Source organism: Elgaria multicarinata, chromosome 10 (assembly GCF_023053635.1).
Source record: "Elgaria multicarinata webbii isolate HBS135686 ecotype San Diego chromosome 10, rElgMul1.1.pri, whole genome shotgun sequence".
NCBI lineage: Eukaryota > Metazoa > Chordata > Lepidosauria > Squamata > Anguidae > Elgaria > Elgaria multicarinata.
Window position 1 is genome coordinate 88,431,288 of NC_086180.1, and position 21,610 is coordinate 88,452,897.

The window sequence follows — 21,610 nt, forward strand, 5'->3', positions numbered from 1 at the left end:
CTGTCCGTTGGTCTGATTAACTTTTATTTGTGTGTTTACTCATTTATGATGTTTATATAGTACCCGTCATAATATTTAGCCTAGGGCTAAACGCAAATTAAAACAAAACAACAACCATGTATAGAACTAAACCATTCAAACCTAAAATAAATAAATAATACAAATATCAATTAAAATAGCAGAGTGAACATTTCATTGCCAATGTTTAAAATTAGTTGCCATGCCTCTTTTAGTCTATTATTAATGGTTGTTCCTTATTGTTACCTGACCTGATTCCTTGGGATAAGTAATTCAAAATATTTCCTTTGATAGTTTTATGGTGGAGCTTTCTTAAGCCCTTCATTTGCTAGGACAAGGAAGGAGGTTTTCCATAGTGGGCGGAACTACACTAGCGCTTATTACGTTTTTTCCTACCACTGGAAACGTTTTAATTTGTGCCGTTTTTAAACATCATGGGGCACACTCCGTTAATGTTGCGTTACTAACCTTTCACTTTCCTGGTACTCATTGATTAGAACAGGACACACTGTGTGTTTTATCGCTGTAGCGTCTTCCTCTCCGTCGCTCGATCTCCTGGCTTCACCTCCCCCCCCCACAGTGGATTTGTAATTATTATTTTTTTAATGGAAATTAAACAAACTAGCTGTACCCGGCATAACATATGCCATTGTAGCATATCTTAAAGTTTATTAATTAAATACCATCATGGGGGCACAGGCTGCTTGGAGGCCGCCGATACAGCGCCAACTGGCAGACCTGGAGGGCAGGGAGGTCGGGGGGAGGGGGAGCAGGTGGCCCCCTCTCCCCGGGGTTCCTGTCAGCCTTGAGCCACCCGCCCAGCTCGCATGAGATTAGGCCGAGACCGGGGCTCGCAGCAAGCGAGCGGCCTCCCACCCGGCCACCAAGGGCCCCGGCCGTGCCTCGCTCATGCTCCAGACTGTGGTGCTGCTCCCTTCTTGCGGGGGGGGGGGAGCGAAGAGGCAGAAAGGGGGTAGGATGACCTTGGAAAACTCAGAGGAGTCCGGCGAGGGGCTTAGCAACCTGTATCAGCTGAAGCCTGTACGGAAACATACCTAAGCATTTTATATATATAGATGCTTACATCTGCGTAAGTTTTAAAGCTAAAGACATCTAAATTGGCACAGTGGCAGGTCTTAATGAGGGCTTTCAGCATACCAAATTTTAATCAGGTTGGGTCATCTGTTGATTTGTTATGATTTTTTAAAATTTCCTCCCTCAAGCCCTTTGGAGCTTATAGTGCACTAGTTTTAGGCGCCAAAAGGAAGTATCCACACCCGCAAGAAAGCGATTGGCTGACAATCGAGGATTCAAAAGTCGGTGAGACAAAACAATAACGAGGTAAGGGGGCACATAAGAAGACTTGCAACGCTGTTTAAACGTATCAACGGGAAAATACAACGAAAGAAGGAAGGTAAATACATCGAAGATAAAACGTTACAAACGTAGTGTCATTCTGCAAATTCAAATAGTGCTATTCTGAATCTGTTATTTGCCCAGATGGCTGCCCATTACGCTTGTGCAAGCGGTTGTGCAATGGGTTGCACAAGTGAAGCTTGCTTATAACAAAGGTCTTGTGCAAGCAGTTGCACCAGGGGTTGTGCAAGCATAATGCACAGCCGCTTGCTTGTGCAAATGTAACTTTAGTTGGATTCTCCTCTTGCACATAGTTCAGAAACTCCTTTCCAACTAGCGCTGATGGAATGTCACAGTTGGATACTGCCCCGTGTTTCATCCATAATTTAGAAAGGGCTTCGGGCTTCACCAAAGCATTCCTTTTTTCCTTATTTGCTGCCCTGCCAGTTCATGCTAGCCATGGTGGAGTTAGGGGTGGGGCAGTTTTTACAGGCTGATCAGTCCAGTGGATCTGCGTATTTACAAGTGGATCAAGTGGATGGGATCCCAAGCTGTCTCTTCCCCACCCACAGAAGGCCACATTTCTGGAAAACTGGTTGGACTTTTTCACATTTATTAATATGAATCCTGGCGAACCTAGACCCCCAATGACTCAGGAATCCTTTTGGTCAGAGGTTCTAACTTAACCTGCATCTTTTTCTGTACCAAGTGCTTATTGAAGGAATGAACACCCATGCTTTTTTATAGTGGTGCTGTGGGAACATTTATATTGTTGTTGAGTGTTTTCTTTTACTCTGTGTGTTTATTGTATTTGTCCTTACTTGAACATCAATAAAAATAGTATTAAAAAAAAAAGAAGAAGAAGGCCACATTTCTGGGCTTTCTGCTTGCCGGTGGCAGTTAGAATCATAGAATAGCAGAGTTGGAAGGGGCCTACAAGGCCATCGAGTCCAACCCCCTGCTCAGTGCAGGAATCCACCCTAAAGCATCCCTGACAGATGGTTGTCCAGCTGTCTCTTGAAGGCCTCTAGTGTGGGAGAGCTCACAACCTCCCTAGGTTCCCAGGGAAGGTTCCTCCCTTCCCAGACACAGCAAGGCCCTCTGCCATAGTGAAAACTTTGCTTCCAGCAAAGTGCATCCTAACACCTCCAGCCCTCAACATTGTGGAGGGTTACTATTGTGCTCTAAATGAACTAGTAAAAGAAATAAATCCTAATTTATATCGACTTGTTCTCCTGGGATCATTTCGAAGTGCTTTCAAACCATTTCCCATCTTGCAGTATATATATATATATATATATATATATATATATTGATCTTTGAAAGGTTCCTGCAAACTCTTCAGTATCCCCTATAAATTTGATATTTGATACATTTTGCTGTATTTCATTTGCCATTTTTGTTTAGTTAATATACAGGAAATACAGGCTTTCAGCAGCAAAGATGGTCTTTTTTTCCTGCATATCTTTTTTTCATTTCAGTTTCAGCTCTAGTTGCAAGGACCCTGTGGCAGGGGTGGTATTTCAGCTAGATGGGTGACAAGGTTCTTTCCCCCCTTTTTTTTAGAAAGCTCAGCAGGGACATCCACTTTCATACTCAAGAACCTGTTTCCCCCCACTGTTTTCTGTGGGGTTGGAGATGAAGAAGGAAGAGGCCTCTCAATGTATTTAGGCCTTCATAGAAATCAGCAGGTGAAACTTTTCACAGCATGGAGAACAGCACCTGCTGACGTTTGTTCCAAGGGACAGGAATGGGACGGGTGAAAAAGTTGGCCATGCTAGGGGAATAGCAGCCTGAACTGGTGACAACCATGGTTTGCTTTTTGGAAATAGCAGCCTGTCATGAAGAACACTACGCAATATAGATTTTCTCTATACTCTTGTCTGAAGCAATGTAAAGAAAGAGCCAATGTGGTGTAGTGGTTAGAGCGCTAGAGTTGGACATCTTATAAGTAATGTGTAGTTTGGTCCTGAGTTAGAATGGAGTTGTGAGCAGGATGTGGGCATCAAACAGGAGGAAGACACATTCATGAATCCTATATACTCCTTCTGTCCATGGCTTTGTCCCTATCAACAATGCAACTTTGTACTACCACAGACCTGGTACAAGAGCATTCCTTCCCATTGACTTCAGAAATTCAGAGGAAAAATTAAAAATAGCTGACCCTATGTCAACGACCACTGCATCCACTTTGCCACAAGAGTGCACAGGATATAGAGTAACTCAGCAACCAATCGCATCACTCCACCCCACACGGGGGAACCCTAACATAGGATGAGGCTAAACCCTTCTGGCCCTATGTCATGCACACTTAGATCTCACATGGGGAAACGATGGAGAAAGTGCACTTTGCACAAAACAGCCTATCCTCACAACACACACGGGAACTTGAGCACAGCACATTGCTAACCGTTCTCTTCCTGGAATCCTAGAACCATCTGTGTTGCTTGCATGTTGCGGGTGTGGTGGCATGATGGATACAATGCCAGCTAGGCCTCTGTGGGTTGAGTCCTGTGTCCGCGTGGTATGAGAATGCTGCTGGCGGCTGAGCCACTCTTAGGGACGTCTGTGGGCATATCTGCTATTGTTATGCCAGGTTAAAATACCAGAGTGGTTATTTTGCTGGCAGTGTGGTGGCGTAACTCTGGTCCCAGGGTAATGCGAGGATGGAATTGGTGGTGGTGGTGGTTTTTAAATCAGTCTCTGAGTGTTGTCTACTGCCCTTTCAAAAGTAGGACATTTTTCTCTTTCTTGACGATTTTTCCCTTTTAGTTTCTACCCTTCTCCACACCTTCTCATGACACCTTTTACTCAGCTAATGAGTTCAGTTACGAAAACAGCTCTTTTAGTGCTGACAGCAGATTCCTGCAAGACTCAGGAGAGGAAGAAGGCGCATAAATCAGGACATTTCCCCAAGATCAACAAGAATCACTTAATGCCCCCTTCTACTCCATGTTTTATGTGACTAGAACAAACACAGGACACTTTTCAGTACTAAATTTAGCAGCAGGACATGAACAGGCCTCACCAAAGGCTTTGCGGGTTGGTGCATTTTTATGCGAAGACATGTTACAGGATGATGTCTCATCCATCAGTACAGGAGCAGCACAGAGACTGGAGCCACCGCCAGTGGCCCTGTCCCAGTGGCGTCCTCAAGGGGTTGCCATTCCCTCCTGTAGGAGAAAGTAAAGTCAGCATAATGGGGACTTGGGGTCAGGTAGCATCTTGCACACATATTATGATCCCACTCTATACATACAATCTCATGAAAGGAAAGGAAATGGTTTTCACGGTAGCCAGATCCAGCAATTAAAAGATGAATTACCTTAACAATTACTTACTGTTGGCAAAGTACAGAATTATTTAAGTCAGATTCCTGTCATTTGACAGCAGCCGTTGAATAATTAAGTAACATTCGCAGATCCTGGTTAGCGATTGTTCCTTTAGGAGGACAAATTATGGCTAGTAATTTTTCTTTGGCTAAAACCCACCAGCACCACCTTAATGTAACACATGAGAACTCACGAAGAAGTAATATGAAACTAACTCTTATGAATAAGGGTCTAATTGTAGTTAACAACCAGAATGGATTGGGATATTTGTTTACTCAGTTCCCGGAATAGGTTTTGCTCTTGCATATTTATCTGGAATGTTCCTAGATGCAGCAGTAACACTCATGTTATTTTTAATAAAGCTGCAGCCTTTAAATAATCACCAGGGAATGAACATATGCTTGGCTTTTATTTCCATGGCTTCTCCTTTTGCTTAGTGGATGACTGGCATGTGGGATCTTAACAACAACACTAAGCCTGGTGGCTGGGAAGCCATCCCAGCGCACCCCCAACGGTCCCAGCCCAAGGTCTCTCGCTGCTTGAAGTGTGGGAGAGAACACACGTGCTGCCCCCCTAATCTCCCTTCTCCTCTGTCTTGCCTTTGCTGCTGCCACCAAGTTGGCTCTTCGGGTTGTGGAGGTCTCACGGCAGCCCAGCCAGCCAGGCCTCATGAGAGCCCCCCCCCCCCCCCAGCTGCTGCTGCTTCTGGCCATGATGTGGTGGAAGTGAAGGGTCAGGACAAGGGAAACAGAGGGCAGGCAGCTGCTCCAGAGAGCCCTGCCAGTTTCTCTCTCACTGCAGCAAACTACTGGAGGTGGCAGGGCAGCAGCCGCTGAGCCTCCTGATTGGGGCAAGGGTGCAACACAGTTTGCCACTCCTCCTGCTCTGCCACCTGATGCAGGCACCTCTCCTCGCTTCATGATAGGGTCGGCCCTGATCCCCAACATCTCAGAAGGCCCACCATGCTGGTTCAGCAACTGCTCCTTCAGTTTGTGAGTTCCTTCCAGCCCTACTGAGGTGACTGCCTCAGGTGGTATTATTATTTATTACCGTATTGCATTTATATACTGCCTTTTTTCCTCCAAGGAACCCAAGGTGGTGTACATAATCCTCCTCCTCCTCCTCCTCTCCATTTCTGTCCTCACAACAACAACCCTGTGAGGTGGGTTGGGCTGAGAGTCTGTGACTGGCCCAAAGTCACCCAGTGGGTTTCCATGGCCGAGTGGGGACTAGAACCCGAATCTCCCGACTCCCAGTCCAACACTCTAGCCACTACCCCACACTGCCTCGCAGCTGTTCTCATGAGCTGTCCAGCTGGGGAGCTGAGCAGTGTCTGCCACACAACCTGCCCTGGCCTCTCCTTAAAAATCCTGCCGTCTCTGATATGGGGGAGGATGCTATCCCATCACCAGTGTTCAAGCGAGATTCAACAGTCAGTCCAGGCCTGCATGTGGACTGGGCTACCTTGTTGTTTGCCACAGGCACAACATATCTTGGGCCGGCTCTGGTTCTTGCCCACTCTCTGAGAAGTGCTAGTAGTTTCCTTCTCTCCTCTTGGAATAAAATTCCCCAGTGGTTCCCTCTCTTCTGGTTTCTCACTTCTGTCCATTTGGGCAGGCATGCGGGGGTCCTGCTAGACCTCTTGTTCTATCTGCAGAGACCCCTGAAACGTCTGTCTACCTCTTGGCTCCGTCATGGTTTGCATCAGTGCGCAGGTAATATGAAAACCATGACTGATGCCACAGTGAGAAAGGAAACAGCTTCAGAGATGGGAAAGCACACCCCTACCTAATCCTGGTTCCTGATTTGCAAACTGGCTCTGCTTCCAGATGTTTGGGGGGTGGGGGGAAAAGAGTCTTACATAGCTACTGTATGTGTTAGCATTCGCTGGGACCTTTCCTTTGGGGTTTCTTTCCTGCTATTGACTGCTTATCCATCTTTTGCGGTGTCAGCACTGGGACACGCTGGCCTCATGTTATTGCTTCAGCCAGTGAGTGCTGTTGTCACAGTGATGGCCTAGCATCCCTGAGCTTTCCTACATGTCTGTAAATCCGCTGCACCTACTTTCACTTGCGTTGCAGAATTGAGATCCAAGCACTACACAAAGAGTGTATCCTTTCCTTCTTTTCCACTACATAACCTCTAGGTGGCACTGTGATATAGCAGATAGCACAAATACACAAGTTAAAAAAGCAATTTCTTTCGCTTTTATAATTAAAGACTGCATTTCCCCTGCTCTAAAAATACTCTTAAGGGTTTTTTTAGAGCAGTGTTCTTTAGACACAGAAGCAAAATATCCTTACTTAAAGAGCCCATAAAAGCTGTGAGTAGGGAATGATGAGCGCACGATAAATGCCTCAGGGCAAGTCCAGTTCAGTGAATTCTGACCAGGCAGGAGTCAGGTTTCCCAGAGAGACAAGTTATTGAGCAGCACCATGGAGAGCGCCGAGTGAAAGGGCTGATTATGACTGAACCTTAAGCATGGCGTTGGCTTCTTTTTGGCTGGTTAGCCCTGCTTCTCTATTGACTGAGGCCTGCTCCCTTAAAAGGAATTGGTCTGTTTCAGCAGCCTCAGGCTGCGATGACACGGAAGTAGCTGTGCAGCGTGGTGGCACCTTCATGGCTGGAGTCCTCAGTATCTGAGGATGACAACACTACCTTCTGTGAACACAATAGAGCTGTTCCCTGCAACCTTCCTGGAGAACTAGTTCCTTCTGTAACTGAGCCCTTTCCCTGATCCAGGAGCCTCATCCGCTGCAGGTGAGGGTTCAGGGTCCTGGTCCATGTTGTCTCCTCCAGTGTGACAAAACTTTCCTGAAGTTTTACTCATATATTAACTGCAATCCTTTGATGTGAATCCAGTTCAGTTGAGTGAAAGTTGCAGGATTACTGCCTTAGAAATAAAACTGTGGAATCATAACTACCAATTATTTCTAGGTTTCCCCCCTCCTTATTTTGTTGATTCTTTCCTTGTGAGTACAGGTGATATATGCTCTGAACACGAAAAATGATGAGCATGAGGCCAGCATCCAAGCTCTCAAAGAAGCCCATCAAGAAGACATCCAGCACATCCTTGCTGAGACACAGGAAACAGCCCTCCAGTATCAAAACAAAGTGGAGGAAGCACAGGAACTCCAGAGGTACGTCCAGTTCCTGGAAGAAGCGTTGGAAAAACGCAGGCGGCAAAAAGGCGAGGCATCGTCAGAACTGGCCCTGTGCAAGAAACAGATAGAAGACAGGGATCCTCCAGTAGAGGCCAAACAAACAGATGAGAAGATGTTCCTGCCCCAGGAAATGGCGCACACAAAGCTAGACTGTGAGCATAGAGTTCAGACTTCAGACAAGGAGTCAGAGGGCCTTGTAAGCCAACGCTGGGCGTTTGCAGGAGACCTTCCGGATAACAAGGGGAAGTTAACTGAAATGTACAGCCTGAACATGCAGGCTGTAATGAGCGAGACAGCGAACCTCAAGTGGGAGAACCAGAAACTGGCCGAAGCATACGCCGAGAAAGCCAGCCAGCTCCAAGCCTCTCATGAAAGGGAAAAAGGAACCTGGAGAAAGGCCATGCAGCAGTCGGTGGCTGATTCGTGCAGAGAATGGCAGCACAGGGAAAGGGAGCAAAGGAAAAACTACGAAGCCCAAGAAGCTGCATCCCAGCAGCAGCTGGGAGAGCTGGAGGTTGAACTGGAGGCAAAAGGCCAGCGAATAAATGAACTGAAAAAGTATTCCCAGAAGCTGAAGGAGAAGATGCAGGTAGGACGTGAGTCATAGGGCCATAAAGGTAGCACGGGATGAAAGCTTTGTATCCTTTTGCACCTGGAGGCACCGGGTTGTTAGCAAGCTTACTAAGTCTATAAAAGCTAGACGTTCCTGACACTTGGTGTCACTTTCCAGTACGCACAAGAAGCAGAATGCAGATAAGGGCAGAAACAATTCTCACCTGGGGCACAGAGGGAACAGGGTTAGCCCCCAATTTAATAGTATCCCCGAATGCACCCCTTTGTTTTCTTCTATAAAAATGAACAGCTGCCCTTTACTCCTACACTGAAAAAATAAAATCAAGTGCTGTACTTGAGGATAACATTAGAGTGAAGCAAAACTTGCACACCGACTTTGATACTGGGAGGCTTTAATCTGGGTATTGATGGAGACATTGAGCAATAGTGGAGGGACGGGGCGAGGGAGGAGGGAGGCGGGAGGCTCCTATTCCCCTTTCTGAAGGATGTTGCAAGGTTGTGGCAACGTGTCTCTGGGGTTCCTTCTTCCCCTCCCATTCCAAAAACCCCTGGAGAGAGAAAGAGCCGTGCTGAGCCAGGCCCGTCACCAGCAGGCAGCACCCTTGTTTGGTGTCAGAGGGGTGGGGCACGCTGCCCCCAATGAAAACAACGCTTATTTGTTACTAGTCCCTGTGTTTGCTGAGTGAATCTTACATAGACTTGATTATAATGGAAAAATCTGTTCTAACAGCCAGGTTTCCAGTAGTGGAAATGAACTTTACATGACCGAAATAGGTAAAAGCTTGTCGTTTTGTTCCAATTCAAGAGCTAATGCAGGTTGTCAAAAGAAAACAGCCATTCCCTGGCAAATTGTGAAGAGCAGGAACAAAAGGAACATAATTTCCTATATTTTACACATTTCTCATGAAAGCTTCTTTTGCTTATGGCGGATTTCTCAGTTGGCAGAAGCTCCTTTCAGAAGAACTGAGAGCATTTTATCCCCTCCCCCCCGAACTATATGTAGGATGAAAGGCAGAAAGGGAAAAGGTATTTCTTGGGTAATGTAACTCTGATCATTAATTAATACTTCGGGGAAAGATATGAAATATATATTAAAGATCAGAGATAAGAGGATTTATATTCTTTCCCTCATGATTTTCCCACTTCATTTCCCCTTGGATAGATATGAAGCGACTAGAGACATGTGACTGAAGAGCACCTAATTGATGCAAATTATTAATTATTACTAATTATAAAACAGATTGCTTTCTGACATGTGTTTTGTTGACCATATTAACTGGTCCTTTGTCTGCTATACTGGCTGCTTATGTGTTTCCAGGCACAATGCTGATACTTACCTATAGCCCTAAAGGGCCTGAGACCAGGATATCTCAAAGACCTCCTCATCCTATACGAACCTGTCCATAGTCTTAAGATGTTCTTCAAAGGCTCTTCTGTATGCCCCACCACTGAAGGAGGCTAGGTTGGAAGGAACACAGGACAGGGGCTTCTCTGTGGCAGCACCACACCTGTGGAACTTTCACTCTAACAAAGTTGGACTGGCCCCCTTCTTGTTCAGTTTTAGGCAGGCTGTTCAGACTTTTTTGCGCCACATGGCTCTTTAGTATTTTTAAGGTAACCTTTAAGTTCTTTGCCCCACCACCAACAAACATCGCACCTAATCAGACACTACTTATCGTGATGCCTCAACAATGAGAGATGTTCCTATAGCAAGTACTTTAACAAGCAAAGCTAAAAGTCATAAAAATACAACATGTAATCTGTTTCCAGGACCTGGAAATACAGCTCAAGAAGGCACAACAAGTGACTATGGAATCTCAAAGTATTAGGAAAACACTGGAAGAGGAGCTGATTGTTGCCAAAGAAAGACTTCTGTTGCAAGAAAATGAAATACTGCATAAAACAGGTAAGAGTTTAATCCGTGCCATTCTTGGGTGCTGCAGTAGTGTAGCGACTAAGGATGTGAGCTGGGAAATCCACCGTTCAAGACTGTCCTCAGCCATGAAGACAGTAAGTGGCTTTATGCAAGTCACTATCCTGCCAGTCTCTGCCCCCCATTTGCAGCATGGGGACTGATAACAATGACCTTCTTTACGGAGCTGTTGTCATGGTGCTGTAATAATGTCTATGAACACCTGTAATGTCATATTATGAAACAGTTCATCCTCTTAATCGCGTGCATGAACATTTGAACAGATAATGTGTGTTCATGGAATTTGCAGAAGCAATGGAGACTGCACTGAATTCCCACAGCAAAGTCAGGAGTGAAGTGACTGAACTGAAGACGCAGGTCCTGCCCCATCAGCAGGCATTGTCTACCAAACAGAGCCAAGTTGGTGAAGATTCTCAGGTGCATAAGCATCCACTTTCTCTCACTTCATGTAGGGTTTGATAAACAATCAACTCGGTAACCTATCATTTCCATGTTTAAGTGGGTCTAGCCTGTACCTTCTTAAATAAACAGGCAGCACTTACCCAGTATGCTCACCAGGGGTGGAGCTAGGTGGTCAGAGATGGCCATGGCCCTACTAGACCTACTTCCTATGTTGCTGGCAGCAGTGTGGTTGCTTCTGACCCATGATTGCTCCCATAACGTTCCTGCCGACATACACCCACACGGCTATGCTGGATTACATGGTTATATAGAGGGCTGGTATTTAGGTAAACAATTGATCTTTCCTAGACACATGGATGGAAGCTACTAGATGCAGCCATGGATAGTGGCAACCTATGAAATGAGCCTTATTTTGCCTTGATGGGTTGCATTAGCAACACAGTTCTGTTGTTGATCTAGAACCCATTCATGTTTAGAAAAAGCACGTCGCACAAGACTCCTAACAGAATGAAAGTAAGGGGCTGCATATTCAAATGCTCCTCCATGTTGAAACATCCCCAAGCTATGAGAAATGGTGGACTGTGGGCAGAGCAAAAGCTCAATTGTCATTGGAAAAGGTGAAGCAAGGGAGCCATGGGGCAAAGAGATGCACATGTGGTCAGAAGAGGTGACACACCAGGTACAGGTTGTTTGATAGCAACTTGATCTTGACACGCTTCTCAGAGTGCACCGTGAGGCTTTATAAACTTGCGTAAAACTCTACTAGCCCCTCATGGACAAGTGCTGAGATGTAAGCTGTAGTTACCAGCTGCATTATCAGTGCAACAGATAACAAGATACTGGCTCCCTCTTTGGGCAAGCTGTCGTGGCAGTACACAAAGCCAAGTACTGCTTGCTCTAGATGGAGAAACCCTGACGCCTTTCAGTGTGGAGTGGCTGCACATTAGGGATGAGGATCCTGAACTACCCCATGCTAGGCTCCCAATCCATGTTTTCCCCCCACAACTTGCTGTTGACATCTGTGCCATTGATGCATGCCGCTGTTTCTGGTTTTGATCTAGTAGTATTCTTTTGTTTACTTGGGGGAAAGGGCATTTAACCCAGGCAATGTTGATAAAACTATCCCGTATCCAAAGACAAGAGTTAAGGTAAGTAACTATATTTACAAAATCATGCCACGAACAGTTAACATCTGAAATAGACATTAAATAGACATGTATTGACCTGTTTTTATCATTGTGTTTTTATAAAAAATTCTCTGTTTATATTTGTATACTCTATGGTGGTCACTAGTTTATTTGCAAGTTTAATGTCTATTTCAGATGTTAACTGTTGGAGACATGATTTTGTCAATATAGTTACTTACCTTAACTCTTATCTTAGGATACCAAGTTGTTTTGGTTAAGGTTTATACTAGGGTGACCCTATGAAAAGGAGGACAGGGCTCCTGTATCTTTAACAGTTGCATAGGAAAGGGAATTTCAGCAGGCGTCATTTGTATATATGGAGAACCTGGTGAAATTCCCTCGTCATCACAACAGTTAAAGCTGAAGGAGCTATACTAGAGTAACCAGATTTACAAGAGGGCAGGGCACCTGCATCTTTAACTGTTGTGATGAAGAGGGAATTTCCCCAGGTTCTCCATATATAGAAATGACCCCTGCTGAAATTCCCTTTCTATGCAACTGTTAGAGATACAGGAGCCCTGTCTTCCTTTTCATAGGGTCACCCTATTTATACCCTTTTTCGTATATAGTATATGATAAAACTATCCCTCCATGTCGTACATTTATAGGCATGTATTGCTTTAGCCCTTGAACTTATCATCTGGCCTTCTGCTGGTTTGCTATGGAGGGTCACTTTAATTAACATAGTGGTATCTTGTAGCCCAGCAAAACTGCAGGTTTGGAAAACGAATCCATTAAAGAGCAGCGCAAAGAAGAGCTCTGCAAAATCGAACATGAATCAGACGAGGAGAAGATTCGTTTAAAAGAGCAGCTGGTAAAAGGGCTGGAGGACCTTGTGAAGAGGCACGCTCACGAAATCAAATCAGCCCAAGCCTCTATGGACAGCGAGAGAAAAAAACTGCAGAAGGTGGGATTTTTCTATTAATAGGCGCTGTGATTCATCGGTTCCTTTAAATCTCTTTGGTCATGGTGACATCATTTAAATTATCCTTACTAGACTGGGAGCTTTAAATCACAACGAAGGTTTTATTGCTATGTTTTTCTTTTTTTAAAAAAAAAATGAGCTGAGCTGGAATTTTCCTATTAAATAAAAATTTCTGAGAAAGAAAGGAAGGTTAGCTTACCCTTGACGTGATTCCTCTGTTCCTGGCATTGCTACTGCTTGCCTGCACCATACATGACACAGCTGTGATTAATGTTAATAGCTGCCCAAACAAATGATGCAGATTGCCGATGCGTGTTCCTACTGCAGGTGTGTGTTTTGAACAGGAGTCTTATTTTGAAGTGAGCAAGGCTGATGGGCCAGTGGCATTGACTTCTATTTGGATAGGGGCAGAGGGGTCTTTAACCCCCGCCTCCCCAGTAAGAGAGGCTCTGGCAGAATGCTGCCTTTATGGAACCCTGACGCATTCTCTTTTCATGCCTCAGAGCCAAACTACACATTACCTGAGCTGCCTGTTAAGCTCTTTGTTGGAGGTCCAGCTGTGGGAAATTAAGGTGGGTGGCTACCGAGCAGAAGGCCAACTCTGTGGTAGCACCCTCTGCCCATCCTCTCCATATTTATTTATTCACCAGGTGCCTCCCTGGGCTTGCATGCAAGGTTAAAAAAAAAAAGATCTTTTTGCTCAGAAATTTACGGTTATTGGATCAATCTGAGCCCAGCTGATGGATTTTTGTCCTATGTGTTATGTTTAACTTTTTATAGCATGGTTTTGGCTTTTTTAAAGTGTGTGCATTTGTGATTTTATCTTAATATTTTTATTTGTTTGCTGCCATAGTCAAAAGAAGAGGTCAGATTAGGGGTGGCTTTGCTCAGTGTCCCTTTGTTCTTGAAAGTGAGATTAGTTGGGGCGCTGGATGGGGCCTTTCTGTCGTGGTGCCCACCCTTGGAAACATCTCCCCATGGAGATCTGCCTTGGCAGTTCTCTGTCCTCCATTCACCAACGATTGAAGACTTTTTATATACAGAAGTTTTACCTACTACTGCTGCTGCTGTTAGTGTTGGATTTTAAAATCATCATCATCATCTAGATTTGAGCTGCTGTAATTATAATTGTTTTTAATAATGTCTTTTGCAAGTGAATGCTTTTTTTTTACTTGAGAAGAGACGAATAAATGTGCATATAGTACATAGATAATGGAGGAATGGAAGGTTTCACTGGAGCCCTTATCTAGAGCCCCTCTGGGCCCCGGCTCTCTGCAGGACCGCTGCCAAAGAAGTAGAAATCAGTGACTGATTTTGAAAGAAATTATTTTACAACTGTGAACACAATTAGCTGATGCTTGTATCCATACTTAATTCCCAGCCAGGAGCACCCATTCCCCCCCCCCCCCGCCTCTTCCTAACAGGTTGCCCTGGTAACACTAATTTTCATATGGAAATGCTGTACGAGTTTGCAGGGCACTGTAATTGAAGCCATTGGCTTGCTCCAGCACCCGGTGGCTATAGAAATTAATCACAGAGAGAGAAGTGTCAGTCTAGGCAGGATTCTGCTTTCACATCCATTGGAACAGGGACCCTGCCATTAATAAAGTGTGCACTACCACAAACCCTGCTTTGGATTTGGCATGAGTGCTGGTAGCTGGTTTGTATGCTCCACGTACCATGGTTCAGTTTTACGGTTTGTACTGACGTCTGCAGCTTATCAGGGAAGCCTCTGGCCTGGATCTTTCTGGCCCTGTTTTAGCCTTTATGGTTTGCTGACCAGCTGCAGCTCAATTGGCTGCTAGGATTATTTAGCAAGTCCCCTGGGAAATCTAGGCAGGCTTTTCATCAGCAGTCCAAGCCTTTACAATGATGGGTCTAATGAACTCCAGGTTGCTTTGCTCTCCGCCCTTCCCTGGAGCCCTGTCCATCTGCCTGGCGTGTCTCATTTCTGTTCTTGATTACCCATCTTTGAGAGCTGAAACTGTGTCCAAAAGGTTGTCGCTTAGAGTTTCCAGAATATTGTGCTGCAAAGACTGCTGGATTTGTCTAGGAAATTCAGTGTGATGATGTGAACTTGCCTTGGGCCAGATCCACACAGAGGCTTCGGGACGCCCTGAAGGCGCTTTAGGGCGCCCCGAAATCGATGATGTACACCCTACCTTAACCGTTCCAAGAAGAGGTGGAGGAGGAGGAAAACCCCGACCGCCGCCCTAACGCTGTTGGGTGGGCAGTGTGCGACGCACGCCTCAGCGTGGTGGGATTTACTCTCGAGTAGGCGCCACTAAAGTGCAGCCAACCGAGCGCCTCGGCGATCCTGGCTGCACGATGCGCCCCTACCTGACGCAGGGGGCGGGGGCGGGGGCTCCGGAGACAGAGAAACCCACTCTGGAAAGGAGGCGCGCCCGGCTGCCTGCGAGTGAGGGGTGGGCCCGGGTGGCTCTTTCGCCAGCAAAAGGAGGCTGGCGGGTAGGTGGGCGAAAGCTGATTACCCGGCGAAGCTGCCGGGCGCGGCAACTCTTCATCCCGTCTCCGCGAGGGGCGATGCAGGGCCGCCTCCTCCTCCTCCACCTCCGCCACTTCTTGGAACAGTTAAGGTAGGGTGTACATCATCGATTTCGGGGTGCCCTAAAGCGCCTTCAGGGCATCCTGAAGCCTCTGTGTGGATCTGTCCCGGGGCTCTGTTCTTGGCCTGTTGTATGCCCATAGTAGTGTATTGTATGCCCATCCATTCAGTGACAGCCCATCTTTAAGGACACATGTCAATACTCATTCCCCCCCCCCACTGGCGGCCATTTTGACAACAATTAACATGGTGTACAGCAGAGGTGGGCAACTTGTGGGCCTCTGGATTCTTTTGCCCTACAACATTGGCTATCCCTCACCATTGGCTATGCCAGCTAGGGCTGATGGGAGTTGTAGGCCAAAACATCTGATGGACCGCAAGTAGCCCACACCTGGTTTACAGCATCCTAATGCGGTAGAGGGAAGGCACTACAGAGGTTCACTGCATTTCTGTAAAATTCGGGAGAGTTCCTATATACTTGCAACAGTAAGTGACTGCCCCAGAGCAAAGGATTTCAGGACTGTAGCCTAGCAACGCTGGAACAAAAACGGTTTTGAAGACCCAGTTTTTTTCCTAGTATATTACTTATGGGAATCTTCCTGCTGTATCCAGAAATATTAAGAGTATTCTCCACCCCCACTTAACTGAATAGGGTCTCATTGCCCTCTGGCTTTTATTGGGGGGAGGGGGAACTGTTTCACACCTTGAAATGTCACTCGCTGCAGATTTCCTTAGATTAAACCTAAATTTCCGCAGTCTGTTATTCCCTTCGTCGGTGTTACACCCACCCTTTTTATTGCTTCTGTTCAGTATTTGGATCCTTGCTTGGTTGCTCTGAATCATCTTAAATTGTTCTGCTTTAAAATTTATGGGCTACCACTGGGGATGAAGGCCTCGTAATTGGCACTTCCTCCCTCTCTCTCTCTCTTTCTCTCTGTGTGTTCACAGTCTTTCAAGATTTGACTGAACTGTGTTCAGTCAGCGGGTTAGTCTAAATAGGAAGAGTGTGTATGCTAGCAAGCTCTAAATACAGATATCCTAAGGCCATACAGGGTGGACATTCAGCTCTTTCCGCTGTAGATGAACACAACAACTGAGGTAGATTCCCTCTGGACTATGTGAGATATATGCAGTCAGTTCAAGGCTCAGAAGTTTAAATAGGTGATTTATGCATCATCCCAGCCTTGTGCTAGCCCAGAAAATGTGACTTGAATTTCCTGACGGGTTGTGGGTCAAATCTTTCTGTTTCCCACTCTGTCACCCATAATGGCACTCAAAATCACCAGGTCTTACTTCAGGGGACAGCTTCTTTTGATTCAAATGTGTAATTCTCTTCAAACGGCCTCTTTTTCTTTTTTCTTTAACCTCAGCCACTGTTTGGCAGTGAAGGATGCAACTCTAGGTCTTAAATAGTGCCAGGGCTCAGCCCTTTAATGCCAGGCTCAACCCTTGAACGGATATGAATCAAGAATAAGTCAAACTGTCCCTGAGCAAGCCCCGGGCAGGCTCTGAGCAGCTACAAGGGCCTTTTGCAGATCAGAGATGGGAAGGACAGTCCTGGCCTCCCAGATCAGAAGGCAGGACTGCCAGCCAGACTGGAGTGATGCATCTCTCCTTCTCCAAAATAACTATCGTTAAATGTGCAGCTGTAGGTCTGGCCTTTTAAAAATATAGGCATCGTCTCCCAAGTTGCAACCTGGCAAGCCTCATTATACTGATTATGTATAGATGGCTACAATTTGGGGATCACAGTCATTCAGGGCAACGTATTCTAGTAGGAGTTTAGGGTTGCCTGTTCTTTTGATGACTTGCCTGGACAAATCTCTCTACCTGTCTAACAGTGCAATCCTATCTGTACCTCCTCAGAAGCAAGTCCCACTCAATTCAGTGGGGTTTATTCCCTGATAAGTCGCGTTGCAGGCTGCCTAAACACAACACCGGGGAATGCTGTAGAACATGAATGTGGGAATTTGCTTTTTTTATATATTTAGTATGTAGCCACTCCTAAAATGTATCTGGCCTTTCGCGAAAGATAGTGGGGATGTGTGTGTGCTATCTCCAGTATTCGAGGCAATAAGCCTGTGTGCACCACTTGCTGGGGAACATGGGCGGGAGGGTGCTGTTGCACCATGTCCTGCTTGTTCATCCCTGGCCGATGGTCGGTTGGCCACTGTGTGAACAGAGTGCTGGACTAGATGGACCCTTGGTCTGATCCAGCAGGGCTCTTCTTATGTTCTTATGAACTTTATACTGTTGGGGGCAGTTGATTTTGTTTTCTAGTGGTGGAAAGGTAAGTTTCTCCCAGAATTGAGAAATGAGAGGCAGGTTTTATTCATTCCATGCAGTTCAGTATATCTGTATTGCATTAGGATGTATGTACGTTTTACATGTTAAAAACACTTTATGCCTCCAGGGCATAGCTTTGTAATGTTCCAACATGATGACTGCTTGATTTGTCAATTTTAGGAAGTCCAGATACAGGTAGAAGAATTAAAAAGGAAATATGAGAAAGAGATCAGGCAGCTGCAGAAGGAGAAAGAAGGAGTAAATGGAAAGCTTCGAGACTGTTCTCTGGAGGTACGTGAAGCATAAATCCAACTTTGAGAATAAAAGGCTTTTCAATCTTTCTTTGGAACCTGAAAAATTCTTGTTGGGATTTTTAAAGCATGTTGAGCACAGCGCTGAGTTTAAAACCTTAAATATCTTGGGACCTGGTACCAAATCATATCCTTTTAGTGCCAGGGCAAAGATCTCCTTTTTCTTTTTTAAACATTAGCTGAAATTGTTTTTGTCTTCTGTTCTGCTTTTAAATTTGCCATATTTTAACAATAATTGTTATACTTGTTTTTATTGTTAGCTGCCCTGACAGTTTTCATACTTAAAGATGGGGCCTAAATCTACAACAAATAAGTACACATGAAACCTGCAGAAACTGTAGAGTGAATGATAGGTAAATAAACACACCATTATTGCCATTTAGCAGTTTTACACTCTTCTTCTATTATACTTTTTATATTCTGTTTGCTGCTAGAGAGATAGCTAGATGGATCAGTGATCAGAGCCTGTAAAACTCTAGTAATAATCAGATTTGTGTCTTGCCTATGGCATTACATCTAGTTAGTATTCTCTGGATATTCAGAACTATGGCCAGAATTTTTGTTACAAAAACATAACATACAAGATCATCTGGACGATCCAAACAGGAAGCTACCTACTTTATAAGGTAGTTGTTAGGAGTACTGAGATAATGAATGTGAAGTGCTTTCCAATATTTTTGTGCTGTATATAAGCAAAATATCATCAATGTAAATCAGGTAAATCGTTAGTGTAAAGCAGGCAAATAAAATTTTACCTTTTAAAATGCTAAAAGAGCTACATCTAAGATACATGCCGGGGAGGGGGGGAGAGATTTGCCATTTCCAAGCTGTTGTCTCCCCATTATATTTTAAAACTTTATGGATAGAAGGTTTTATTTCCTGCTATTAAAATGATCAGGGATACAAAAATGTTACGATTTATCTCCCATGAAGGTTGTAGAGCAATCCTTTAAAATGAATTGCACTTGTCATTAATTCTCAGGCAGTTGTAAGCGACTTCAGGGCAAAAGTGAAATTCATTGACTGGGCTAAATTTTATATTGTCTTGTGCTTGTGGCAGTCGACCTCGCTACAGACAGCACATGCATCAGGAGAAGAAGGATTGGAGGCAGGGAGAGAGAGAAATGGACAAGAATGTGGTGCAATTGAGAAAGGGAAATTGTCCCAAAGGTGTATTGATGGTTCACTAGGTGGCAGGTGGTGTAGAGGGCAGAAGGAAAGTGTATGTGCTGGAATTTGTCAGCCAAAACATTGGCTGCAGACCTCTAGTATATAGAGAGCTTCAACCCACGTACCTATTTCCCTTGAATTATCCCTATAGCGTAAAGCTGTTGATGTTGACGTTAGCTAAATCACACCCCGGGGGGGGGGGGGTGCTCCTAAGATCCTTTGCATACCAGGAAAAGGGTCTAAGGGGTGTATGTGTAAAAAATCATAAAAAATCAACGGATGACCCAATCTGATTCAAATTTGGTATGCTGAAAGCCCTCCTTAATATCTATTACTGTGCCAATTTTGATGTCTTTACCTTTAAAACTTACACAGATGTAAGCACTTGTTTAATTTGAAGTTTAAAAATCATCCTTCTGCACCCTCAGTGGCCACTCGGAGAAGGACAAGGAAGTATATTAAAATTAGCCTTGAGATTGTAGGCGAGTAAGAAGAGTCGCTCTTTCTGCGATTCTATTTTCAGCGCTTCTTTTAGGGAAGCAGCGCAATCACAGCAGGATGCATCAGAGTGCTTCACAATAAAAGCAAATTATAAAGTAGAAAACATCGGAGACCTTTGCATGTAATTTGCAGTGAATGCACAATATAACGCTGGTGTGATGAAGCTCATAGTGCATATTTCCCGTGGCCTGCGCCTTTCTGAAACCCCATTTTTCTCTTGCTAATATAGGTCTTAAAGCTGGAGACGTTCATCAGACAAAACCGGGACAGCCCCAAATATGCAGAATTTCTTAAATCTCATGCCAGAAAAAACCATGAGAGGCAACAAGAGGTAAGAAGCAATTGCTGTAGATGATGGCAGGGTTTTGCCCGCCTTTTCCGACTTTACCTTGTAACCCAAAGTGCTTCCATACCAGAGCTCTTTAGCGGTGCTGAGAGTTGCTTTTCTGCAATTCACTGGGATTAAAAAGAAAGCTCCACACAGCTATATTATCCAGCAGTAGTAACCATGGCTAAGATCTTCCTATAACATTTACTCATATGTAAGTTCTATTCAAAAACTTAAATTACAAGTTTGTTGTTTGCAAGTTCAGCTACTATTATTGCATCCTGTTGATCCCAGCTGGGGAATTAGTGATAAATGGCCTCGTATTTGCTCCTTGAATGCCCTTCTGTTACTTGTCCCAATGTCAGTTTCTGTTTCCTTTGGTCATGTGGTTCCTGTCACTTTCTCTTCACGCAGGAAGGGAGTCTTTAATTATTGATTTCTCCCTTTTTCCCCCTTTGCTTTTGAAAGACTGAAATAGGGTTATTTTACCTCACCACCACTAAAAAGTAAAAAGAAGAAATCAGTAATTAAAGTCTCTTTGGAGGAAGATTTTAATTACTGATTTCCTCTTTAAAAATTGTGGTGAGGAAGTACCGTTTCGGAAGCAAAGAAAAAAGGAAGTAAGTCAATACTTAAAGGTTCTCCTGTTTGAAGAGAATGTGACAGGGACCATGTTTTCAAAGAATAATAAGTCAGAGGTACCTCTTAAGGGGGAAGCTGGGAGACGGTGGAGTACAATTTTATAGGGGGTTGGAAGAGGCGGAGGAAGCAGGGAGACTGGGCTAGGGGGAGTGGTGGTGGTGGTGACCTAAAGATCAGGGCTGAGGGAGGGAGGGCCAAAATACCAGTATATTTTAGCTTAAAGCTCTTACTCCTAAGGGCTAAATTAAACATTTGTCTCATCACACCTAGTGGAGCTATGCATGAGTTTTATTTACCTTTATGTAAGTGTTCATGGCTCTGATTCAGATTAGGACCTTGGTTGCTCCAGGAGGAGGAGTTAAATCTTCCCCCACCCATTTTTGTCCTGAAATCCCGGGGATGTGCCACAACACAAGTTCTGAACACCAGGCCTGGCCGCAGCTACTCCCTGCTCAAGCCAAGCACCACCGCTTGATACGCCTGAGGCAAGGGACAAACACCGCCTTTCTCCAAACTATGTGGAGAAAGGGGTTAAATGGAGAAGGATTTCAATAATAAAATAACGCGCTGTGAATTATATGTGCTGAGGTGAATTATTGTCAGAGTGGGTGTTAAATGAACAAACTTCAGATGATAAATGCCAAACAGACACGTGGGATTTTTGTGGCAGTTAAAACAAAATGATTAAAATTTATTTTTAAAAGTTCACAAGTTTTGTTTCAAATTAAAACATTTCGAAACCTTTTTGAAACCTTTCATCCAATCCTTTCACTCATTCACATACACACTTTCCTTTCTCTCACACACATTCACTCTTGAACTTTATTATCACTATTGTTTAATACCGTATTTCTTCAATTCTAAGACGCACTTTTTCCCCCATATAAACATCTCTAAAAACGGGGTGCGTCTTAGA

General features: G+C 44.7%; 1 protein-coding gene across 1 annotated transcript in view; it reads left to right on the forward strand.

Moving 5' to 3' along the window:
* FAM184B (family with sequence similarity 184 member B) overlaps positions 1–21,610 on the forward strand; it is a 60,279-nt gene that overhangs the window by 12,384 nt on the left and 26,285 nt on the right. Inside the window, exons 2-7 of the mRNA XM_063135336.1 lie at positions 7,689–8,459; positions 10,214–10,349; positions 10,666–10,793; positions 12,666–12,872; positions 17,923–18,033; positions 19,954–20,055. Of these exons, the coding sequence (XP_062991406.1) occupies positions 7,689–8,459; positions 10,214–10,349; positions 10,666–10,793; positions 12,666–12,872; positions 17,923–18,033; positions 19,954–20,055 (1,455 nt within the window). The remainder of the gene's footprint in view (positions 1–7,688; positions 8,460–10,213; positions 10,350–10,665; positions 10,794–12,665; positions 12,873–17,922; positions 18,034–19,953; positions 20,056–21,610) is intronic.